Here is a 20,719-nt window from a genome sequence, read left to right as displayed (position 1 = left end):
ACAACTGCAATAATATGTAGGTCTGTCTAATCTGTATAATGCATTCAAATAATGAAATCTGGAGAGTTTTATATCTTTTTTATTTTTAGGAGTTCAGACATATATCAGAGCCCAATATTCTGTAGGGCCCATAGGCATAATGTCCATTTTTAAGCATTTCCTCAGATGATGTTCCTGCTGTGCTCAAAACAGATAAATTACTATATATTTCAAAAGCAAGCCTGGGAAATATCAGAAATTTGCCCAATAGGGGTGTTCTTTTTTGTACACTGATGAAAATATAGTGTTTGAGGCAAACATTTCTGAAACTCTGCAGTGCTTGTGTTTTGCCAAAGGATATATGTCACATGCCTACCCAATCTGCATTTTAGTCAAATGAGTACCATGCTTATGAATTCAGTCTAAGGCAATTAAGATAAATTTTGTTCCACAGATGATTGCATGTAAACGTCTTCAGAATGTGCAGTTTTCATATAGAGTGGTGGAAACAACAATCGTAACTATACACGTAATGCATTTTGGCCACTTTCGAGTAAAATTGCAGCCTAGATCAGTAATCACCAGCTGCTTCACATTCCAAATGCAGCTTCCTTTGGAATTTGCACCATTCTGCACCTTGCGATGCTGTTTTCCAACAAAAAAAGGACATAAGAATTCATATGTTGGGGGAAGTAAGTGTACAAATTGGTACAGATTAGTGAAAATAAGATGCATTGTTGGGGAAGGCCGCATGCAAAAATGTATACAGTATGAGAAATGTTCCCAAAACGGTTGAATATATATTTGTGAAGGCTTGTTTTAAAAAAAGTGTTCATAAACTGATGCGGAAATGTGGCAAACAGAACACAAGACTGGAAAGGGAGAGAAGAAGCCAAACCCGACAGATTGACCCATCCCTAAGAGAGAGTGTTCCTCTGCCTAGCAGTAGGCCGCAATCCTGTGCACATTTGCATAGGAGTAAGACACTTTTTATATGCCTATTGTCTTTGTCCATGAAGTTTTCTTGGCAGGGATACTGGAGTGGCTTGCCAGTTCCTCCTCCAGGTGGATCACGTTTGGTCAAAACTCTCCACTATGACATGTTCATCTTGGGTGCCCTGCTTGGCATAGTTCATAGCTTCTCTGAGTTATTCAAGCCCCTTCGCCATGGCAAGGCAGTGATCCATGAAGGTTGGGGTTTTTTTTTGTGCTGGAGGAGACTCTTGAGAGTCCCATGGACTGCAAGAAGATCAAACCTATCCATTCTTAAGGAAATCAGCCCTGAGTGCTCACTGGAAGGACAGATCGTGAAGCTGAGGCTCCAATACTTTGGCCACCTCAGGAGAAGAGAAGACTCCCTGGAAAAGACCCCGATGTTGGGAAAGATGGAGGGCACAAGGAGAAGGGGACGACAGAGGATGAGATGGTTGGATAGTGTTCTTGAAGCTACTAGCATGAGTTTGACCAAACTGCGGGAGGCAGTGGAAGACAGGAGTCCCTGGCGTGCTCTGGTCCATGGGGTCACGAAGAGTCGGACACGACTAAACAACAACAAGGCACTTTTTACCTGAGCAGACATACATAGGACTGTGCTTTAAAGGGTAATTTTTGATTTGCTTATAGATACAGTCTTCCTGCCCCCCACCAGCAAAAATTGCACTTGAGTTCTGCCACTCCTTTCATTATGACCAAGTTTCCACAACAGAACCCCTAAAAGGTATCAACAACAAAACAGAGAAACAGCATGATGAATGATGTTGGCCCACTCCTTGCCTGTCTAGCTGTTACCAAGCATCATGAAAGGATCAACATGTTTTGGAAAGAGGGCAGGCCTCTATTTCCAGTGAGTTCTAGGACATGGCTGACCTGGCAGCAGCATTCACATTGTTGTGGTTTTCCATGACCAAAGTGTTACTATAGATAAGTACCTATCTGCACAGCAGAAACAGATGTTTTCTCACCGAGATCAGTAGCAAAATGTTCTTCCTACATTGACCGGATCAGTAACATCTGGCAAACATGCATAGATCTGAAGAACTGCGATATGAATAAATGGACTTCTCAACCCCTCACTCTCATGTCAACAAAGGACAGCTCCTTCCCCTATGGCCTAACAAGGTTAAAATCACTTTTCCCTCTTCGTGCAAGAGTGTCTGCATTTGCATTCGGTAGAAGCTGGGAGTAAAATAAAGGCTTATGCTCCCTGCACTCTCAAGTTAACCTTCATGAGCACAGAAATGAAAACAAGATTAATGTCGCCCCAGCTAAGCATTCCAGTGAAGCTAGTCAATTTTTCAGCGATTATATTTGCATCGCTGAGATCACCAGATTTATGAAGATAGCATCTATGCTGAGGATGTTTTTCTTTTAATGGACAAAGCTAACACAAAAAATACATTAAAAGCATAATTTTGTATAACTATGTAGATTAACTGAAAAAGGTTATTAGGCAGACTGTCTGCAGAATTGACTTTTCCAAGAATATCCTCTTTACAATTTATAGCCATGAGTAATGTGGAATCAGAGACATTTTGAACCGCACACAATACAAATACAATTTTCTGAAAGGACTTTTTTTTTTGCACATGCAAGTTGTGCTTTATGACCACTTGTTTTGTTGGGGAATCTTTCTTGTGTCCCACAGCTTGTTTTTGTGTGTGTATAAGTGTGAGAGGGTGGGAGGGAAAGTCTATGTTCTGTGAAGGGATTCTACTTACATGCTTTTGAAAAAGCTCAATTCCATGAATGACAAAAAAGAGGAAACTGCAATCGTGATTCCCACCCCATTCTCAAGATTGAGATCAGGTTCCTGATATAGGGGTAGGGGCTTTAACACTTTGTTCCCAGCTCCAGCCCAGATCACACTCACACAAGCTTGTGATTTTTACTCCCATCATATGCAAGCAGCCTCAGAATTTCCTTCACTAGGAGGAGACTTGCTCAGTGCTTACAAATGTAGGTGAGATCAGCTATGCAGTTGAGGGGTGTAACTTGTGATTCCATCTCCAGTTCTTTTCATCCTTTAGCCAGAAAATTAGCAGCTTGAAATGTTTCCCTGCCGTTTCCATTTTTCTTAGTCACTTCTATGGGCTGCCACTTGTTGATATGGTTGCTGCCAGAATTGCATATAAAATTGCCTCGCCTTTCTTCTTCTTGCAGTGTGGTCATGGGACAGCCTGATATGTGAAGCTGCTGCCCTGAGGTAATTTCAAGTGGCTTCCATAAGAAGGCAGCTGTTAGTTTTGTCATCTTTTCTCTTTTGTGTAGTGCTGCATTGGTTTTTGTGGTGGTGGGGGAAAGAAGAGGGAAAGAAACTAACAAACCTTTATACAAGGCATTTATAGCTTTCACTTCAGCTCCACATGGAGACATTAATTCTGTAAAAAGGACATTACTATGAAGAAAGGGTGCTTGCTCCCTTGGACAAATATGTGTCTGGCCTGTCTGGAAAAATTCCCATAGTCTGGCCCAATTGCCCAGGCTGCCAGGACCTTCCCTAGAGAGAATATTTTCCACCAAGCTGCAGTAGGCTCACTGGCTCTTAAACGAGCCTCCTTTGAAGCCATCAGAAATGTATAGGATTCTAGTACTGACACTTCTCTGTCCTTAAGCAATATTTATTTCTCTACATGAGCTACATGCCTTTTTGATCTGCCATGGGACACATTTCAGGTCCTGGCTTGTTTTTGAAAATGTGAAATGTCTTCCCTCTTGCTGGCTGAGCTTTCCAGCTGGTCAAAGTTGATCCAGAAGAGCGTAAAACAGCTAAGTCCCCATGTTTTAAATAGGTATTCAGCACCTTCAAATTCTAAGATGGGCTTACAAACATGATGCATGCTAAATTTGTACTACTTGCTTTGTGCTCTTTAGCCATTGCGATGCACAAACTGTAAATTCCACAACCAGGCCCTGTCCAGGGCCAAAATTTTGGAGCCCTTGACATGGCGGTAATGATGGTCTCCTCCGTGAACATGCAACAGCGCAACGGCACTTTCCCCCCTGGTGCAGTTGGGCCCACTCTCACTTCAATATAGTGCACCCACCTCACAGAACCATAGGCGCCGACTCCATGGGGCCTGAGGGGGCCCGAGCCCCCTCAAAAATTCGTTTGGGGGGGCTCCGCCCCCCCAATAATCTCGGGCGCCCCTCCAGCAGAGCGCCACCGCCGCCCCTCCCCCAGCCCAAAATGCACAGGGTCGGGCTGCATGCCTCCTGCCCTCCCTCCCGAGCAAAAGCTCCACCCAATTTCCTTCGGAGCTGATTAATAGGCGTAGCACGCTCTCCCCTATTCGCTCACGAGGAGGCGGCGCCACTTTATCTGCATATTCATGAGCTTATTTATTATTCATGAGCTTTCGCGGGCTCCCCCAATATTTTTTATAAGTCGGCGCCCCTGCACAGAACACCAATTCCATGAATTTCCACAAACTACCTCAGATTATCTTGTGGGGGACTTGTGTGAGGGAAAACGTAATACAGTGGTACCTTGGTTTATGAACTTAATCCGTTCCGGAAGTCCGTTCTTAAACTGAAACCGTTCTTAAACTAAGGCGCGCTTTCCCTAATGAGGCCTCCCGCTGCCGGTGCCCTTCTAGCATTCAGATTACATTCTTAGACCAAGGTAAAGTTCGCAAACCAAGACACTATTTCCGGTTTTGCAGAGTTCATAAACAAAATCGTTCATAAATAGGACTGTTCTTAAACCGAGGTACCACTGTAATTTGGAGTATCAGGCAGGATTTGATCAGATAAACAATAAAGATTTTATTTAACAAAGGAAGTTTATGACGCAAGTGGGTAAAACATAGGATACTTCAGATTATAGTGTTATTTCACTTCAGTGCTTTCTCCGTTGTTGCACAGCTGTTGCTGCTTAATACTTTGGTTCTTAAACAAGGTGGTACTTCCTGTCAGTTCCACACCCCTTAGATGACCCTACTCCTGAGGTACTCCAAGTAACAGACCCAAGGGATCTCCACAACCCTCTTAACTGGTTTGGGAGTCTTCTCTTTTTGTAGAAGAATCTCTCCCCTCCTGATTGGAATGAGACTTCAGTAGACTGTATCTTTCCAGCTTCTACTCCTCCTGGCTCAGCCTCCCAGTTAATTCCTGGCCTAATTACTCATACAGGACACCACACATTGTCCTTCACACTAAGCTCAGAGACTTATTTCTCTAGCTTTTGATATATTCCCCAGAGTGGATGTTTCTACCCAGAACCAACTCTCTCTCCTTTCTCTCCCTATCTCCCAACTTCAATCCCAACCTACTCAACCATCTCTTAAAATCCTCTCCTTTTCAATTCCCCCTTCTGGAACCCTGGCCAATCATAAGCTGCCATTCGTTAACTGTTTGCTGGCAGGGAAAAATAAAAAGAAAACACTTGGTGAACTAACCTGCCCAGCAAAAACAAACTTTTCCATCACAAACACTCCCTCCAAACCAGGGCAGGCCTAGCTCTGCTTGTGGCAGCCACCAAATGAACTTTCTCTGCTGCCACCACTGCTTTGATGGCCATCCACCTCCCTCCAGTCAGTGCCCTGGTATGCTCCAGCAATGGACAGGCAGCAGCTCCTCTGAAAGAGATTTAAGCTCATATTCCATCTGTAGTGGCCTGTCCTCCACATTAAAAAGGTAAAGGGACCCCTGACCATTAGGTCCAGTCGTGACCGACTCTGGGGTTGCGGCGCTCATCTCGCTTTATTGGCCGAGGGAGCTGGCATACAGCTTCCGGGTCATGTGGCCAGCATGACTAAGCCTCTTCTGGCGAACCAGAGCAGCGCACGGAAACGCCATTTACCTTCCCGCTGGAGCGGTACCTCTTTATCTACTTGCACTTTGACATGCTTTCGAACTGCTAGGTTGGCAGGAGCAGGGATTGAGCAACGGGAGCTCACCCCGTCACAGGGATTCAAACCGCCAACCTTCTGATCAGCAAATCCTAGGCTCTGTGGTTTAACCCACAGCGCCACCTGTGTCCCTGTCCTCCACATTAGGTTGCCCTAAACTCAGCGCCCTGGCCCATAGGTAAGTAGTGTTTCCCCCCTCATATAAGACACTACCCCAAGTTATTTCTGGAATGACTGTGTGCCCAAGGCAGTGTTTGAAACTGTTATTGCAGAATATTAAGAGCCTACGATTGCTTCTTATTTGCAAATTACCAAATTCTAAAACAGACAATTAACATTGAAAGCACATCCTGACAACATGGATGTCCTTTAGTAGTCCATATTGCTCTATTCCCCAGCCACAATCTTTCAATTATTGCTGCATGAAGGCAATTCAAACATCTGTTCCCAAAAATATATCTGAGAATATTTAAACATTTTCCTTTGCTTGCATATAAGCTAAGGGATTTGCATGGAGGCAGGGGTAGAAAAAGCAATTCCACATTTTAACTGCACTAGATGAGCATATAAATTGAAATCCAAGGTAGAGAGGATGGTCATAGGCCATCAGTAGGAAAACAAACGTCTCTTGTACTGTTATTTTCTTTTGCTAGATCTTTCCAAAATGCATTCAAAAATAATTTTTCAACACTATGGCCTGCAATTAATCAATAGGTACCGCTTACCAGCGGGAAGGTAAACGGCGTTCCGTGTGCTGCGCTGGCTCGCCAGATGCAGCTTTGTCACGCTGGCCACGTGACCCGGAAGTGTCTCCGGACAGCGCTGGCCCCCGGCCAATAGATGTGAGATGGGCGCACAAACCCCAGAGTCTGTCAAGACTGGCCCGTTCGGGCAGGGGTACCTTTACCTTTACCTTTTATTATTTCCTCCCAAACTGGGAAAATAATAACAGAAAACAATGTTTCATTTTCATTGTTTCAATATTGATGTACTTATCAGCTCTTTATTTATAGTCATTTTTAGTCTCTCTAATGTTTACATTAATTGACCAACAATAACTGTACAAGCAATGGAATAGTACAGTGGTCCCTCGGTTTAAGAACAGCTGTTTTTACAAACTATTCAGTATACGAACTCCGCAAAACCAGAAGTAGTGTTCCCGCTAGTGAACATTACCTCAAGATTTCACTTTCTTGGGCTCCATGATCACTGCAGATGGTGACGGCAGCCACGAAATTAAAAGATGCCTGCTTTTTTGGTTGAAAAGCGATGACAAACCTAGACAGCCCTGAGTGCTCACTGGAAGGACAGCTCCTGAAGCTGAGGCTCCAATACTTTGGCCACCTCATGAAAAGAGAAGACTCCCTGGAAAAGACCCTGATGTTGGGAAAGATGGAGGGCACAAGGAGAAGGGAACGACAGAGGACCAGATGGTTGGACAGTGTTCTCGAAGCTACCAGCATGAGTCTGACCAACCTGCGGGAGGCAGTGGAAGACAGGAGTCCCTGGTGTGCTCTGGTCCATGGGGTCACGGAGAGTCGGACATGACTAAACAACAACAAAGAATGGAAGCTGAATGGTGGAAGAGCACTGGTGGTGGGAGGCCTCATTAGGGAAAGTGCACCTCAGTTTAAGAACGGCTTTAGTTTAAGAACAGGCTTCCAGAATGGATTTAGTTCGTAAACCAAGGTACCACTGTACTTGGTTGTTGTTTTTTTACATATGTTTCTTAGGTTGGCAGAAATGCTAAATACAATCTTGGAAAAACAACAATCCTGTTTTATAATGCACAACACAGATTATCTGCAAATGTAACACTAATGCAAAATAAAAATCTTCCAAGAAAGAAGGAGGGGAAATATATTGCAGCTCCATCTGCCCAGTGGGTTCCATCTTCTGAGCAAAACTGTGGGGGAGTTTTTCTGAGACAAGCTGCTGGCAAGCAAAAATAGATTTCTGGGGTGATTTGAAAGGCCCTGAACAATTTGATACAGGTCAGTGGGAAGTAAAAAAGGGGTTATTAGGATTTTATATTCTCTGCGTCAATGCTATTGTTGACAGGAGAGAGGGAAAAAACGTTGCTTGGTATGAGGGAGAGCTCAAGCTCACAGTTTGTAGTAGCCTTAAAATGGAAGCAGTTGGTGGAAATGTTATGCAGACTAACATTAGGTTCAGCTGTGCCTAGTGCCAAAAATATTTCAGGTTGCAGCAAGGCTTACTAGGGTGACGAAGTAATGGCTGCTCTCCAAAAGCCAGTAGTTATCCAGATCTTTCTTGTCTAGAGTCAACCCTGTCATACAGCAGTGTGAAGAAAATGCCTGCTTCAGGTGGCACTCTGGGGCTGGGATAGACGAAGGCAGGAATAATACAGCAGCCAGCATGCTGGAGAGAGGGTCAGAGCACAATGGCTGATCTCTGTGTTTTCTTGAACTCAAAGCTGCAGCTGTGGGAGAAGCAAGGCCTTCTTGGAGTGTTGTTGCTGTGAATCCCTCCATCGTGGGTGCAGGTTGTATATATGTGCAAGTAAACCATCTGTCATAAAGACACCACAGTCTCTGCTGTGCCTGATTCCCAAAAGGAAACACAGACTCTGGGTAAGCACGTCTGGCACCCCCCTGGAATCTTGTACTGCTCAGAGATTGTGGGTGGCGTTCAACACTGGTGTCAGAAGCTGAGATCTGTGTTTCCTAGAGGAGGGCTTGTGAGTGAGGTGCGCCAGAGCTGAAATTGAGAGAAGAACAGCAACACTCTTTGAGTGGCTTAAGATAGAGAAGCAGCAAAAACCAGGTGACAGTGGACCTTTCTGACAGTAAGAGTTGTTTGACAGTGGAACAGACTCCCTCGGAAGGTGGTGGACTCTCCTTCACTGGATGTTTTTAAGATGAGATGGGTAGCCATCTGCCATGGATGCTTTAGTTGAGATTTTTTCAGAGTCCCTATCTATCAAAGTATAATCAGCTGTGATCTCAGTGAGACAAAGGGATAGGTCCTTTGTCTATCCTACTGCTTCAGGTAGTAAAATCTCTCGGGCCAACAAAGTTCTCAATGATCAGAACTCATCAGAGACCACAAATAGGTTAAATATATGGTGGAAAGTGCAAAATACAAGGACTGCAGGAGATCTGTAACCACACTTAAAAAGAAATATTTTAAAGCAGCTGCATGAGGCTGTAAGGCATTTCACTGTGTGAAACCTGTACTGAAGCACACATCCAGACTTTTTTTTTTAAAAAAGAAAGTACTGAATAAGAACAGCAGGATGACAACTGACCTGAGGAGATTATTCAAGAAGTTGTCTTTTCCTGTCTCATCTGCTGTGTTGGGGATGGGATTGTATTAACTGTTTTTATTTGTGTAGTGCCATCACTGAACATGGTGATTTAGCGAGTAACATAAGTCAACAGCTCCAAAGAGTTGGCATTCTAAATCTTGACCAAGGAAGAGATGACACGGGAGGGGTCAGAAGCCAGGCTCTCGCATTACTCCTACAAAAGTGTTGGCAGTAAAGATAAAGCCTGTTTCAGAAAGGCTCAGAGATGGGTTAAATTGGAGTAAACAGGATGGTTTGGACAACTGTAGCTGGAAAACTCATATAATACTAAATACACCACAGTGGGTTATTTTTCAAGTTACCTGTCTGAGTTCTTCCCATTAAAACTCTGTTCTGACATTTGTTCTTTCTTTTCTTAGAGAAGAATGCCCTGGAGGAAAAGATAAGCTGTGGAGGATTTTACAAACTCAAAGGATGCTATTCATTTGGAAAGAGCAATTGTTCAAAAACGGCAGCTGGCCTAAACTGACTGGCAGCAAGGCTACCCATTCTCCAAAGGACCCATAGCCTGCACCTTTCTTTCTGGCCCCACTTGTTATCATACTGTGCCTTGGCTGCAGCAAACGTGGTTTGAATACAAGCAATGACACGCTTATTACGTTTTCTGCCCAACAGTGGAAAGAAGTGGCTGATGTCCTGGGGTGGTGCAAGGTTTGGTGCACCCCAGATTGAGGCTGAATTCAGTAGGGCTTATTCCCAGGAAAGTGTGCATACATTCTAGGGTTGCCATATTTCAAAACGTAAAAACCAGGACACTACGAAAGTTGTTGAACTTTTTTTAAAGGAAACTAATGAAATTGTTGAAAATGAAAGAACACTTTTTTTTTTTTTAAATTGACTTGCCTAAGATGCAGGACAAAGCGCTGCCTTTCGGACCCCCCCCCCCCACGACGGCAATCCCACCTTTGAAATCCCAGTAATGTCTGGAAAAATCCAGGTGTATGGCAGCCCTATTATCACCTAATTCAATAAATGGCTGTGCTGGCTAAGGTGGACAGATGTAAAAGAGGACAGAATTCCTGCATCTTTAATAGTTGGGTAGAAGAGACAATCTCAAGTGGCACATTTATTTGGAATATTTATGCAAAGTCATTGCCAACTTCCAAAATGTTACTGCTGTTACACAATCCCACCACATAAAACCACCTTCCTTTTCATTACAGATCCAACTATTCCCTTTCTCATATAGTTTGAACACCTTATGTGCTGTGCACTAGGATGGACATCAACGGAGAAGGGGGGAAATCACAGTTAGCTACAGGGCTGCACCAGCTGTCTGTGTATGACATAAAAATAGTAGTGAAACCTTTGACTTGAATATACAGTGGTACCTCGGGTTAAGTACTTAATTCGTTCCGGAGGTCCATTCTTAACCTGAAACTGTTCTTAACCTGAAGCACCACTTTAGCTAATGGGGCCTCCTGCTGCTGCCACGCCGCCGGAGCACGATTTCTGTTCTTAACCTGAAGCAAAGTTCTTAACCCGAGGTACTATTTCTGGGTTAGTGGAGTCTGTAAGCTGAAGCATATGTAACCTGAAGTGTATGTAACCCGAGGTACCACTGTACAGTAAAGCCAGTACTTCAGACCTAGCACAAGAGAACCACATTTACAACTGTTAAGAGTTCTCAAATTATAATCAGGAGAGGTGAAGAGGTGGTTAAAGGCAGAATATGTAGAATAGGTGCAGACAGAACTCTCACAAGGGAGTTGTATATGTCTAAACACTAAGAAACCTGGATTGTGTCCAAAATCACCAGATTCGATAATACAGTCCCCGGCTTACTGTTAGCCATGGCCTTAGTAAATGAAGTAAATTTGACCAGACAAGGTAAAAGTATTTTAAAAACATAAAACCATTCTTAAGCTGTGTTCTTGCCCAATAGATGTAGATTTGTGAATTCAAAAAAGAATATTCTCTAGTTTAACAAGAAGTCAAACTATTTTTCTTCTGTTTTCCTGAGCCATGCTCCAGGATAAAATGAATGTTGAAAACTGTGAAACAAGCAGAACATGCTTGTTGCTCGTCATAACTCTTGTAGATTTAAGACATTATTTCACTGTCTCTTCATTAGATTGAGACTCTTGCCAACACACAGCAATATTCCTTCAAGTCTCTATCCTAGTGATCCGCTGAATGTCTTCTGAACACATGTGCATACACAGCACCCCTCCAATGTTGCTTTTCACCTCTGTTATATTTGGGACAATAGCTGGTTGCATACTGGAGATGAGACCGTAATTCACTTTAGGGATATGAGTCCTGCCATAAACGGCGGGAGTTTGGCCAGAGTGATTTATGAATGGTGGCAGAACACTGAAAGCAAATTCTATTATGTGTTTACTGTGGACTTTTCAGGGCTATATACTGTTATTTATACGGCATTCTCTCATCTCACAAACTGGATAACACCAGGGCTCTACTGCTGAATAAAATTTAGAGTTTAAGCTTTCAAACACTATTATTGATTGCCTTGCTATTGTATAGAACTTTGATTTAACCTATTCTGCGTGTTGTGCTCAAATGGCGACAGAACCAGCCGCAAAGGGCGGAATTTGCTTGCACAGAGCATTTTCTCTATAAAGTCAAAAATGAGAACTGCAGAGGCCACACAAGAGGTAAAATGGCAGTGAAGTACACAAGAGCTCATCTAACACTTACTAAATACCGCAGCTTTCTTTTCATTACAGATTGGTTTCTTTCCATGAATTTAAAAAACAACAGCCATACCAATTTCTCTACTTCAGCCATTTCTCTGTTATCTTGTGAGTCGAAACCAAAAAGCAGCATTAGCTTTGCTGCTTGACAACTCTTAGTGCCGTGCATTCTGCTGACCACCAGAGAGAGTGTGCAAAGAGAAGACCAAAGCATGGGGCAGATATGTTGCCTCCAAGTGCTTGTTGGAGGCCTGTACCTTTCCAGATGCATCTTTTCAGGGAAGTTAGAAAGAAAGGAAAACAACACAGTTCAAGAGGGGGAAAGACCCACAGCTCTTGAAAATCTACAGTGCTTCTGGGAGCCCAACACTTTCTCCTCAGAAGTATCGGAAGTTTGCCAGGAATCTGTAACTTGAGGTGTGCAGGTGTAACAGGTTAGGAGAGGCGATGTTATTACTGGACAATAACAAAGAGTGGTGTGTGTGTGTGTGTGTGTGTGTGCTGTTGTCTGCTTGAGGTTTGAGCAAGTCCCTGAGGCGTAACTACACATATAAACACAGGTTTAATACAAGCGCCTTCCAGTTAAACTGAATTCAAGAGTGGAGAGAACTGGCAGGCTAAACATTAGCAAGTTTGCTTCTTATTGAACAACAGTAGAAAACTGCCTGCACACTTCCTTTTATAAATCAGCAAGTAAAAGGACTAGAGACTTCCATTTGAACAATAACAGAAAAAGGAGAAAACAACAATAGAGAGAAGAGGCCCAGAATCTTCTTGAGGTTAGGCCCATCCAGGTTTCACGCAGCCGTGTTTCAGATGTAACATATTAGCCCCCAGGCAGCATATGATGCTGAGGTAACTTGTCTCTTCAGCTGTTCTAGACACAGAACACTGTGGGATCTTAGGATTCTGAAGGGAAGGGTTTTAAGAAAAGCCTATGCTTTGCTATAGTGATGGGAAAATGTCACCATATGTTTTTTCCAGATACGGAGGCTCAGATTTTCCTTTTCCAGTGGAGAAAGGATAGATACAAAAAAGGTGAGTGTTCTACACCTACTATCCAGCATTGTGTTCACAAGAGTTTAGATGGTTGGAAAAGTGCAGATTTTGAAGAGTAGCTGCATTTCAGTTTGTGTACTGGTTTGGGACATGCAAACTAGGCTAGGGCCATATTAAAATGCAAACTGAAACCATTTTATCCCCCATATTTCTCTCATATTGATCCTATAGGTAGATAATTGCTGCTGCAGCATCTCCTAGTCCTTAATACCAACTATGCTTCAGGTTATTCTGAAAAGCAACCCCGAAACTGATACAATTGTCCTACTAATAGCTCATCTAACCTTTGGTTTACTAACAAGCAATTTGCTTTTATAGCTCACCTTTTAAAAGTTTTTATATTTAAAAAAAAAATTTCTTTGTTGTAACTGTGCCGGGAGTAGAAACAGGGCCGGATTTATGTTTGTTGAGGCCCTAAGCTATTGAAGGTAATGTGGCCCTTTATATGTCCAGCTGTCATTGTCAACCACAAATTGTTGCTGTTTTTTGTTTTGAATATATATATATTTATGGACCTAATAGGTATTTAAAGTCAGTTGCACATAACAAATAGGAGCCTACACAACACAACACACTGTTGCTGTATGTAGGTTTTATTTTATTTGTTTTTTATCTTATATTTTGGAAATGTGCATCCAGTTTTTTTTCCTTCAAATTTTTTTGGGGCCCCCAAGACAGTGGGGCTCTAAGCTATAGTTTGTTTAGCTTATACATAAATCCGACACTGAGTAGAAGGTTGGGTTTGGTGATGAGACTTTGGTTCAATTCTCAACTCAGTTTTGAAGATCACATGGTGAGCCCAAAGGATTTCACAAGTTGGCATGAAATAAAGTCTGTATAAATTGTGCTACCCACCCTAAACTTGTAGAACAAGTTAACAGGAAACTCTACAAAGCAGGAATAACTACTAACAAAATTTCTTCATACAAAGTGAATTGGTAGCGCCCCCTGATAAATCCAACTATTTTTTGTTGGTACATTTGCATGTACAAACTTGGAACAGCTTAAGCTTCCCCAAGGATCCATGAGGATGTCGGCTTTGTGCTGAATACTCTCTCTTAGAGAGCTGCATGCAATTACTGTATGTCTTTTCCAGATTGTACCACACTTGCAAAGAAAAAGCACACAGAGTGTGTAGAGGTGAGAACATGGTAGTAGGGCCTGTCATGGACCAATGTATATTCAGACATTCAACTGAACCCATATATTACAGGGCAGTGATCCCTACTCCCCTGACCCATATGTGCTAACTCTGGAAAGGGCATTTAATTTGGTGCTTTCCTTAGGCGAAGTTACGGCAAAAGCTTGTTTATGTAGGTGAATTCATGCCCTACTGTACCATGCCTTTTCCCAATCTGTTTCACAAGCCTTAAGTTTAATTTCTTGTGCTTTTGTTGTTTTCGCCCTTTGCTTCTCTGTTATTTTGAGTAAAAAAAAACCCCCAAACCCACAGTAGAAAAAGAACATGCACAGATGGTCAAAAATTGAATGATAAATGTGACTCTGAAAGCTAAGGGCGAAGAAACCTGCCTGTTGAGCAGGCTGTCTCCTTAATATAAATCTTGGTTAAGCTACAAGTCTTAGGAAGAATTTAATTAAAATAAAAGCAGGGGACAAGGTGGGGGAAGAGAAATTGGTTAGCAAGATAAAATTATGGAGATGGAAAAGAGATAAGATGAAAAGAGGGCAAGAGGAGTGTAACACACTTTTGAAAACTATGCTTTCAACTCTAATCTCTGCAAAGCCTGATTAAAACAATAGGCATGCACCCAGGTGTTGCAGATGGATTATCAGCAGGTAAAAAGCTCTATTTCTGAAGTTTGTTTACTTATGAACTCCATTTGGAGAAACTGGATCTCCCGTCTCCCCATTTTCCCTACTTCTACCTAGAGGACTTGTAGCTGAAGGCCTAGGGTGAGTACATGTCAAGTTCTGCTTATGGATTTGTACCCCACATGGCCTAATCATTAAAGATGTTTGTGTGCTGATATCTCAGCAGAGCGTACAGTTGGGAAGTGTGTGTGAAATGCCTGAAGCTGAGTTGGGAGCCACAGCAAGTTCCTCAGAGATTTGGGGGACTGCGGGTGGCATACCATAATGCAATATGATGCAGCTGGGGGTTCTTCCGCCCCTTTTCAGTTTAAAGGAAGTGTTGTGTTTCCTGAGAGCAAGTGGCAAGGATATCCATTCTTCCTTCCTTGCTGTGTTTCCTGGGGGTGGGAAATCCTTGTCACATCGTCTAGTAGTGAGTGACTGGCCTCTCCATGCAGGACTGTATATACCACAGGCATTCTTTTGGCCTAATCCCCAGGAAATGTGGATGGAAGGAAAGGAAAGAACTTATGCAGAGAGCATTGCTGCTTTCTTCAAGTCGGTGTGAGGAGGCTGTCTGAGAACACAGAAAATGTGGTAGAGAAATAGGTTTGGGTGAGAAATTTGACTCAGTTTGTATTAATTCACATTTTCCAAAACAATATGCAACAAAACAAAAATTCTGCAAAATCTGCGCTGCTTCAGATTTTGCAACACAGTTATGTAATGAACACACAAAGGGGTGTACAAAAATGCATTGTATAAGGGAGGATGACGGATTCTTCCATCCCTGCAGAGAAGGAATGGTGTCACATGAAAAGCCGCATAGATCGCAGTGAGTGGACACAATACTAAAGCAGGGGTTGCCAACCTTTTTGGACCTGAGGGCACATTTGCAAACCAGAGGAACAGTCACGGGCAACTCTCCCCACCCATGCAGCAACTCCCTCCCCCGAAATCATCAAGGCGCCATGATTAGGGTTGCAAAAATTCTTTCTGTTTGCTGAAGATGTTTCAACAAGAAGTTTCTTACAGATTTCTTAGACATTTGCTATACCACCTTCAAAGCACCCTGCTTTAGAAGATGTGGCGTAGTAAAACCTTTGGGGAAGCTGTAAGTGGTGGTGGAGAGGGGCAGATTTCATGTTGGCACTATCTTATATAAAGGTTTCATCTCATGAGTACAAACCTTGCACTTATTCAGTTAGTTGATTGTTCATGCAGCCCATTCTCATTTTATGCTGAATGTATGGGGGCAGTGCCAGTGGTTGCAATCTCAGTCCCTGTCACTGCATTGACTGAATGTGTGACTGGAATGTGAGGAAAGGGCCACTTTTAGCACACAGTTAATGGTCCAGGAAAAAAAAAGTTATATATAGGATGCTTTTCTTGGCTTTACTTCTGCTTCATGCTAGAAGGTCCTGGTAGAGGTGGAGACTTCAAAGTCCCAGGCCAGAACCCAAAATCTTGGATTTTTAAAAAAATTGGCAGGTATGCAATCCTCCAATGGTGTTTTTCTTTGAAGCTCCAAGAAATAGCCTTGAAGTGAAGGTCACCATTGGTTTGAATAAACAGTGCATCTTGACATTTCCATCCCGTCTTGTACTTTCCCACAATTCAGTTTGTTGTTTTTTTAAATTCTTCCTTAGTTGTCTTGACTGCTTGTATTCACATCAGTTATCTTAGGAAAAACAAAGCTGCAGGAAGAAAACATAACCTTGAAACTTTCTAAATATTGACAAGTGTTTTGCTTTTTGTATTTCTTTTGTATCCTGGCAAAATGCAATAGAATGTATCCTTTTGTGTTTTAGCAAAGATCCCCCCGTCCCTTTTCTAGAGCCTGTTATGTATTGATGGAAAAAAACCTGTTACCACACATGGCATTGAAATCTATTTATTTTACAGATACAATACAATGCTTGGATGATTGTTGTGACCATTGACCCTTTCATATAGGAAAATAAAAAGCCCCTCTACCCACTCAGCTGTTCCTGGCAATGCCACATCTGTTCAAAAATTCAGACTTATTTTTGGCAGGATACTAAAAGCAGCCTACTACCTAGGTCAGAAAATTCCCAAACTGTGTGCTGCAGGAGCACAGCAAGAGAGCTACTAGTGTGCCGCAAGAGAGCTACTAATGTGCTGTGAAAAATAAATTAAACAAAGACTCTGCTATATATCTGAATTTGTCAAGAGTCCCCTTCATATGATATTTGCAAAGTCGTCAATGACAATGACCCACAGTTTGCTTCAGAAGAATTTAAACACTCTGCACCATCCCACTCACCCACCAATGGATTAGCAGAAAGTTTTGTGCAAACCTTGCAATTGATGACAGGTGAATATGCACCCTTGCGATGAAACCTGGCATGCTTCCTACTTGGCTGCAGTAGGGAACATTCTCAGTGGCATGCAGTGTTAATGTTTGGACTTGTGGAAACCCAGTTTGAGCATGCCTGTTGAGTTGGAGTGGTGCGTCTCATTATATACAAGTGGGCCAGACAGAGATGGGGTGGAATTGCAGGAGACTAAACAAATGATGTCTCACTGTTGTTCATAAACAGAGAGGTTCCCCATTATATCCTTGCTAGGTATCTCCTGGTATGAGCTGGTGCTGCCACATTGATCTTTCATGGAATTTAGAGGAGACGCCACCATGGGCTGCTGAAACAACATATCCCCAACAACCTGTGATATTATCTTCAACACTACAGGGGTGCACTGAATGACCTGCTTAGGCCAAAAGGCAATTTTGTCGAGCACCCTTTTCTTTACACCTTCTCCAACAGACTAGACCAGGCATAGCCAAACTCGGCCCTCCAGATGTTTTGGGACTACAACTCACATCATCCCTCATTAACAGGACCAGTGGTCAGGGATGATGGGAGTTGTAGTCCCAAAACATCTGGAGGGCCGAGTTTGCCTATGCCTGGGCTAGACAAAGCAAGTTGTTTTAATTCTAGGCAACTGCACTGGGTTGTAGTGCAATTTGTGGAGTGATTTAAGTGCAGCCCCTTTAACCCAGACTGAGATCATTTTGATCAGTATGGAGCTTTAAAGCACATTTGGTTGATTTTCTGAAACTGCAATCCCAGGATTGACCTTCCACCTCGCTCTAAGGTTCAAGCATGCACTCTCAGCCTTTTCATTTAGGGCATCTGATAAAGTGGAACCTTGGTTGTTAAACGTAATCCGTTCTGGAAGACTGTTTGAAATCCGAAACGTTCGACAACTAAGGTGCAATTGACCGTCAGCCATTCAACGTCCGAGGCGCGTTTGAAAACAGAAGCATTCACATCTGGGTTTTCGGTGCTCAGGTTCCGAATCGGTTGGCTTCTGAGATGCTCGAAAATCGAGGTTCTACTGTATTACTGAGACTTCTCCACGAACTTCTTTTGGCATGTGAATACAAAGCTTTTGGTTGCTAAGTTCTTCTCCCTTGCTTGCCAAATGGTAGCCTGAGCCTTTTGCTACCAGGGCTTTTTCCCCAGCTGGAACTCACCAGAACTCAATTACGACACCTCTGGTGGGTGGAACCAGGTGGGCGCCATTGCCAATATAGGAGAACAAAGGAGGTGTTCATGGTGAGTTTCAGCTCCTCCTTTCCTAGAAAAATAGCATTGTTTCAGCCATATAATTTGTGTGTTCTGGAGTAACCAGTACAGCACTTTTAGGACAAGCATTTGCCCCATCTTAGCTGTATTGTCTTCTTTAGACTACAACTCCCATCAGCCCCAGCTACCAAGGCCAATAGGGATGATGGGAATTCTAGTAAAAAATTATCCGGATTGCCCTGGTAGCTGTTTAGGAACTGACAGGACAATCCTCCTGCTAATGAATCTCCACAGCGTCTGTTGATTCCCCCTCCCCAAATATTGTGGCAACCTCTCAAAAGCAGGCACAGTCCTGCTACTGGGTTTCTATGGGGAAACTGTCATTTCAGTTTGGTTTCTACTACAGTGACTCTAGTGCTAAATACATCAAACTGAAGCCATAAAGATCTCTCATTTATAACCAGAGACCCTGAGGCTAAATTTAATTACAGAGTAAGCACATACGATTGAGACTTGCTGTATGGCACCCGAGTACCTTTGAAAAGCTTGTTTTCATAATGGCTGTGAAAATGAAGGTCTTTGTTATGCATAACCAAAGCTGCCTTACCTCATTTTTCACCTTCCCTTTGCATTATTACTACAAGACTGTGTCCTTGGTTTTTTATTATTATAAAAAAAGAGAATGTAACATTTTCCTTCTCCAGAATCTAACAAGGTGCAACCCACAGTGATTACGCATATTATCCTAACCTCCTTATAATATATCCTTTGGTGTTATTAACAGCATGTTTCCACTCATATAATTATACAGGGCCAAACCAAACTATGCATAGGAAGCCGGATCTAGGAATAATAAGTTTTCCATGCATTGTATTAAAGGGGTACTTAATGTTTTGGTTGTCTAGAGGGGGGAAATAGTTATCCTATCTGTGCCTCTCATTTAGACTACTTACCGGTACTCCTTTCACTTTATTTTGAAGGATTTTTTGAACATGGCTTTATTTTGCCCATGTGGTATAGTTGACTTCAGCTCTTGAGGATATATGGGAACCACCAAGTACTTCATTGCATCACCTATGTACTTAATATGGGATCCAAATGCGTGTGGCAGGGACAGGTTTTTACCCATCCTAACATGCCACTAGCTCAGTGGTGGTGGCCAAATGGGTAGTCTTAGCACACTTGAAAACTGACAACAGTGTCACTTCTTGTTTGCCGTTGATAAGAGATGCAGCAAGGATTATACAACTCTGGAGGAAGTTGCCATTGTTTCTTTGAAGGCATCTGGAGGGAAGTCCTGAGGTGGTACAGTTGGTCCTTTGAGAGGTTCCTCTTTCTTTTTTGCAATAGCCTGAAGGGTTTGATGACAGGCAAATTTCATTGGTAAGACTGAACTGCTCTTTCTCAACCTCTCTCTGTATCTTTCCCCAGCCCTTAGTTTTTTCAATCTCTTGCTGAGATTGAGAGGATTTTTCAAGCCTGGCCTGCAGCTCTTATCCCATCCATGAATAGAACAGCACTTATCATGCATAAGCTGCTGTTCTCTTCTTTGTGCTACATGATATGCATTGGCTTGGATATGCATGAGCATCAGTATGTGTTACTGGGCACCCAAAACATGCGACCCAAAATGATCCTCAATGTATTTTGTGGTGTAGTATTATTGGCGACAGGCAGTATGCACAAATCCATGCAAGTATGCTCATATAGAAAGAAAGCATGACTCTAATAATAATAATAATAAAAATAAAATTTTTATTTATACCCCACCCTCCCCAGCCAAGACCGGGCTCAGGGCAGCTAGTAAGTGTGCAAAATCTATCCTAAACTAGGCAACTGTATGATGATTTCACAATACAACTTTTCATATTGGTAAATACAGACTGGCTGGTCCCCGTTTCTATTGAGATGTGTTCTAGGAAAATGTGGATTGCTCCTGTATGCTGAGTGCTAGCACTAGGAGCCTGGTGAGGAAGCACCTTGGGGAAGATTTTGAGAGGCAAAAATGGCTGGCTGGCTGGCAGGCAGGCAGGCAGAGAGAAGGTAAGGACCCTCTCCTCTTGTCATTCCTCTGTGTCCAGCCTTAGTACGTTGAGGTTGGTCTTTATTTTATTTTTATTTATTAAAAGGTTGTGGGGAATGTTACATGCATCTGTTTATGATGTCTAGTTTGGGCCCTGAATGGATTATGTCTGACTCACTGAATACTCCTCAAAGACTGCCGGACCATACAGTGATTTAAGACTACCAGACCAATAAAGTAATGCTTAAGACATTTCCTCCCACCAAGTCAAAATCTGTTGGTTTGATTTTGGCTAAAGGAAAAATAGATATGGTAAAATAAAAAAGGAGAATTCCCTGGATGCCTAGATCCAGGTTCAGGGCAAGAACTCTTTGGGTGAGAGAACCCCAGCAGTTATTTAAAAACACGAAACATGTAGCGAAGTAAAGCTTGGAAATACAGACTGTTATACCTTT

At 42.7% G+C, this 20,719-nt stretch overlaps 1 protein-coding gene and 1 long non-coding RNA gene across 2 annotated transcripts in view; both read left to right on the top strand.

Annotated features, from left to right (window-relative positions):
• Positions 1-1,538: 1,538 nt before the first annotated feature.
• LOC308586008 lies at positions 1,539-9,976 on the top strand. Its single transcript, XR_014007715.1, has 2 exons — positions 1,539-3,181; positions 8,266-9,976. It is a non-coding gene; the product is annotated as an uncharacterized lncRNA (long non-coding RNA).
• Positions 9,977-11,702: 1,726 nt separating this feature from the next.
• LOC308586149 (uncharacterized protein) overlaps positions 11,703-20,719 on the top strand; it is a gene marked incomplete at its 3' end in the record, with an annotated part of 58,226 nt that continues 49,209 nt past the window's right edge. The window contains exons 1-2 of the mRNA XM_081192426.1: positions 11,703-11,777; positions 12,801-12,854. Coding sequence (XP_081048552.1) covers positions 11,751-11,777; positions 12,801-12,854 — 81 coding nt within the window. The 5' untranslated portion in view covers positions 11,703-11,750. The remainder of the gene's footprint in view (positions 11,778-12,800; positions 12,855-20,719) is intronic.

This window comes from Podarcis bocagei (assembly GCF_964188305.1).
Source record: "Podarcis bocagei genome assembly, chromosome: 4".
Taxonomy (NCBI): Eukaryota; Metazoa; Chordata; class Lepidosauria; order Squamata; family Lacertidae; genus Podarcis; species Podarcis bocagei.
This window is presented reverse-complemented; position numbering and strand designations above follow the sequence as displayed.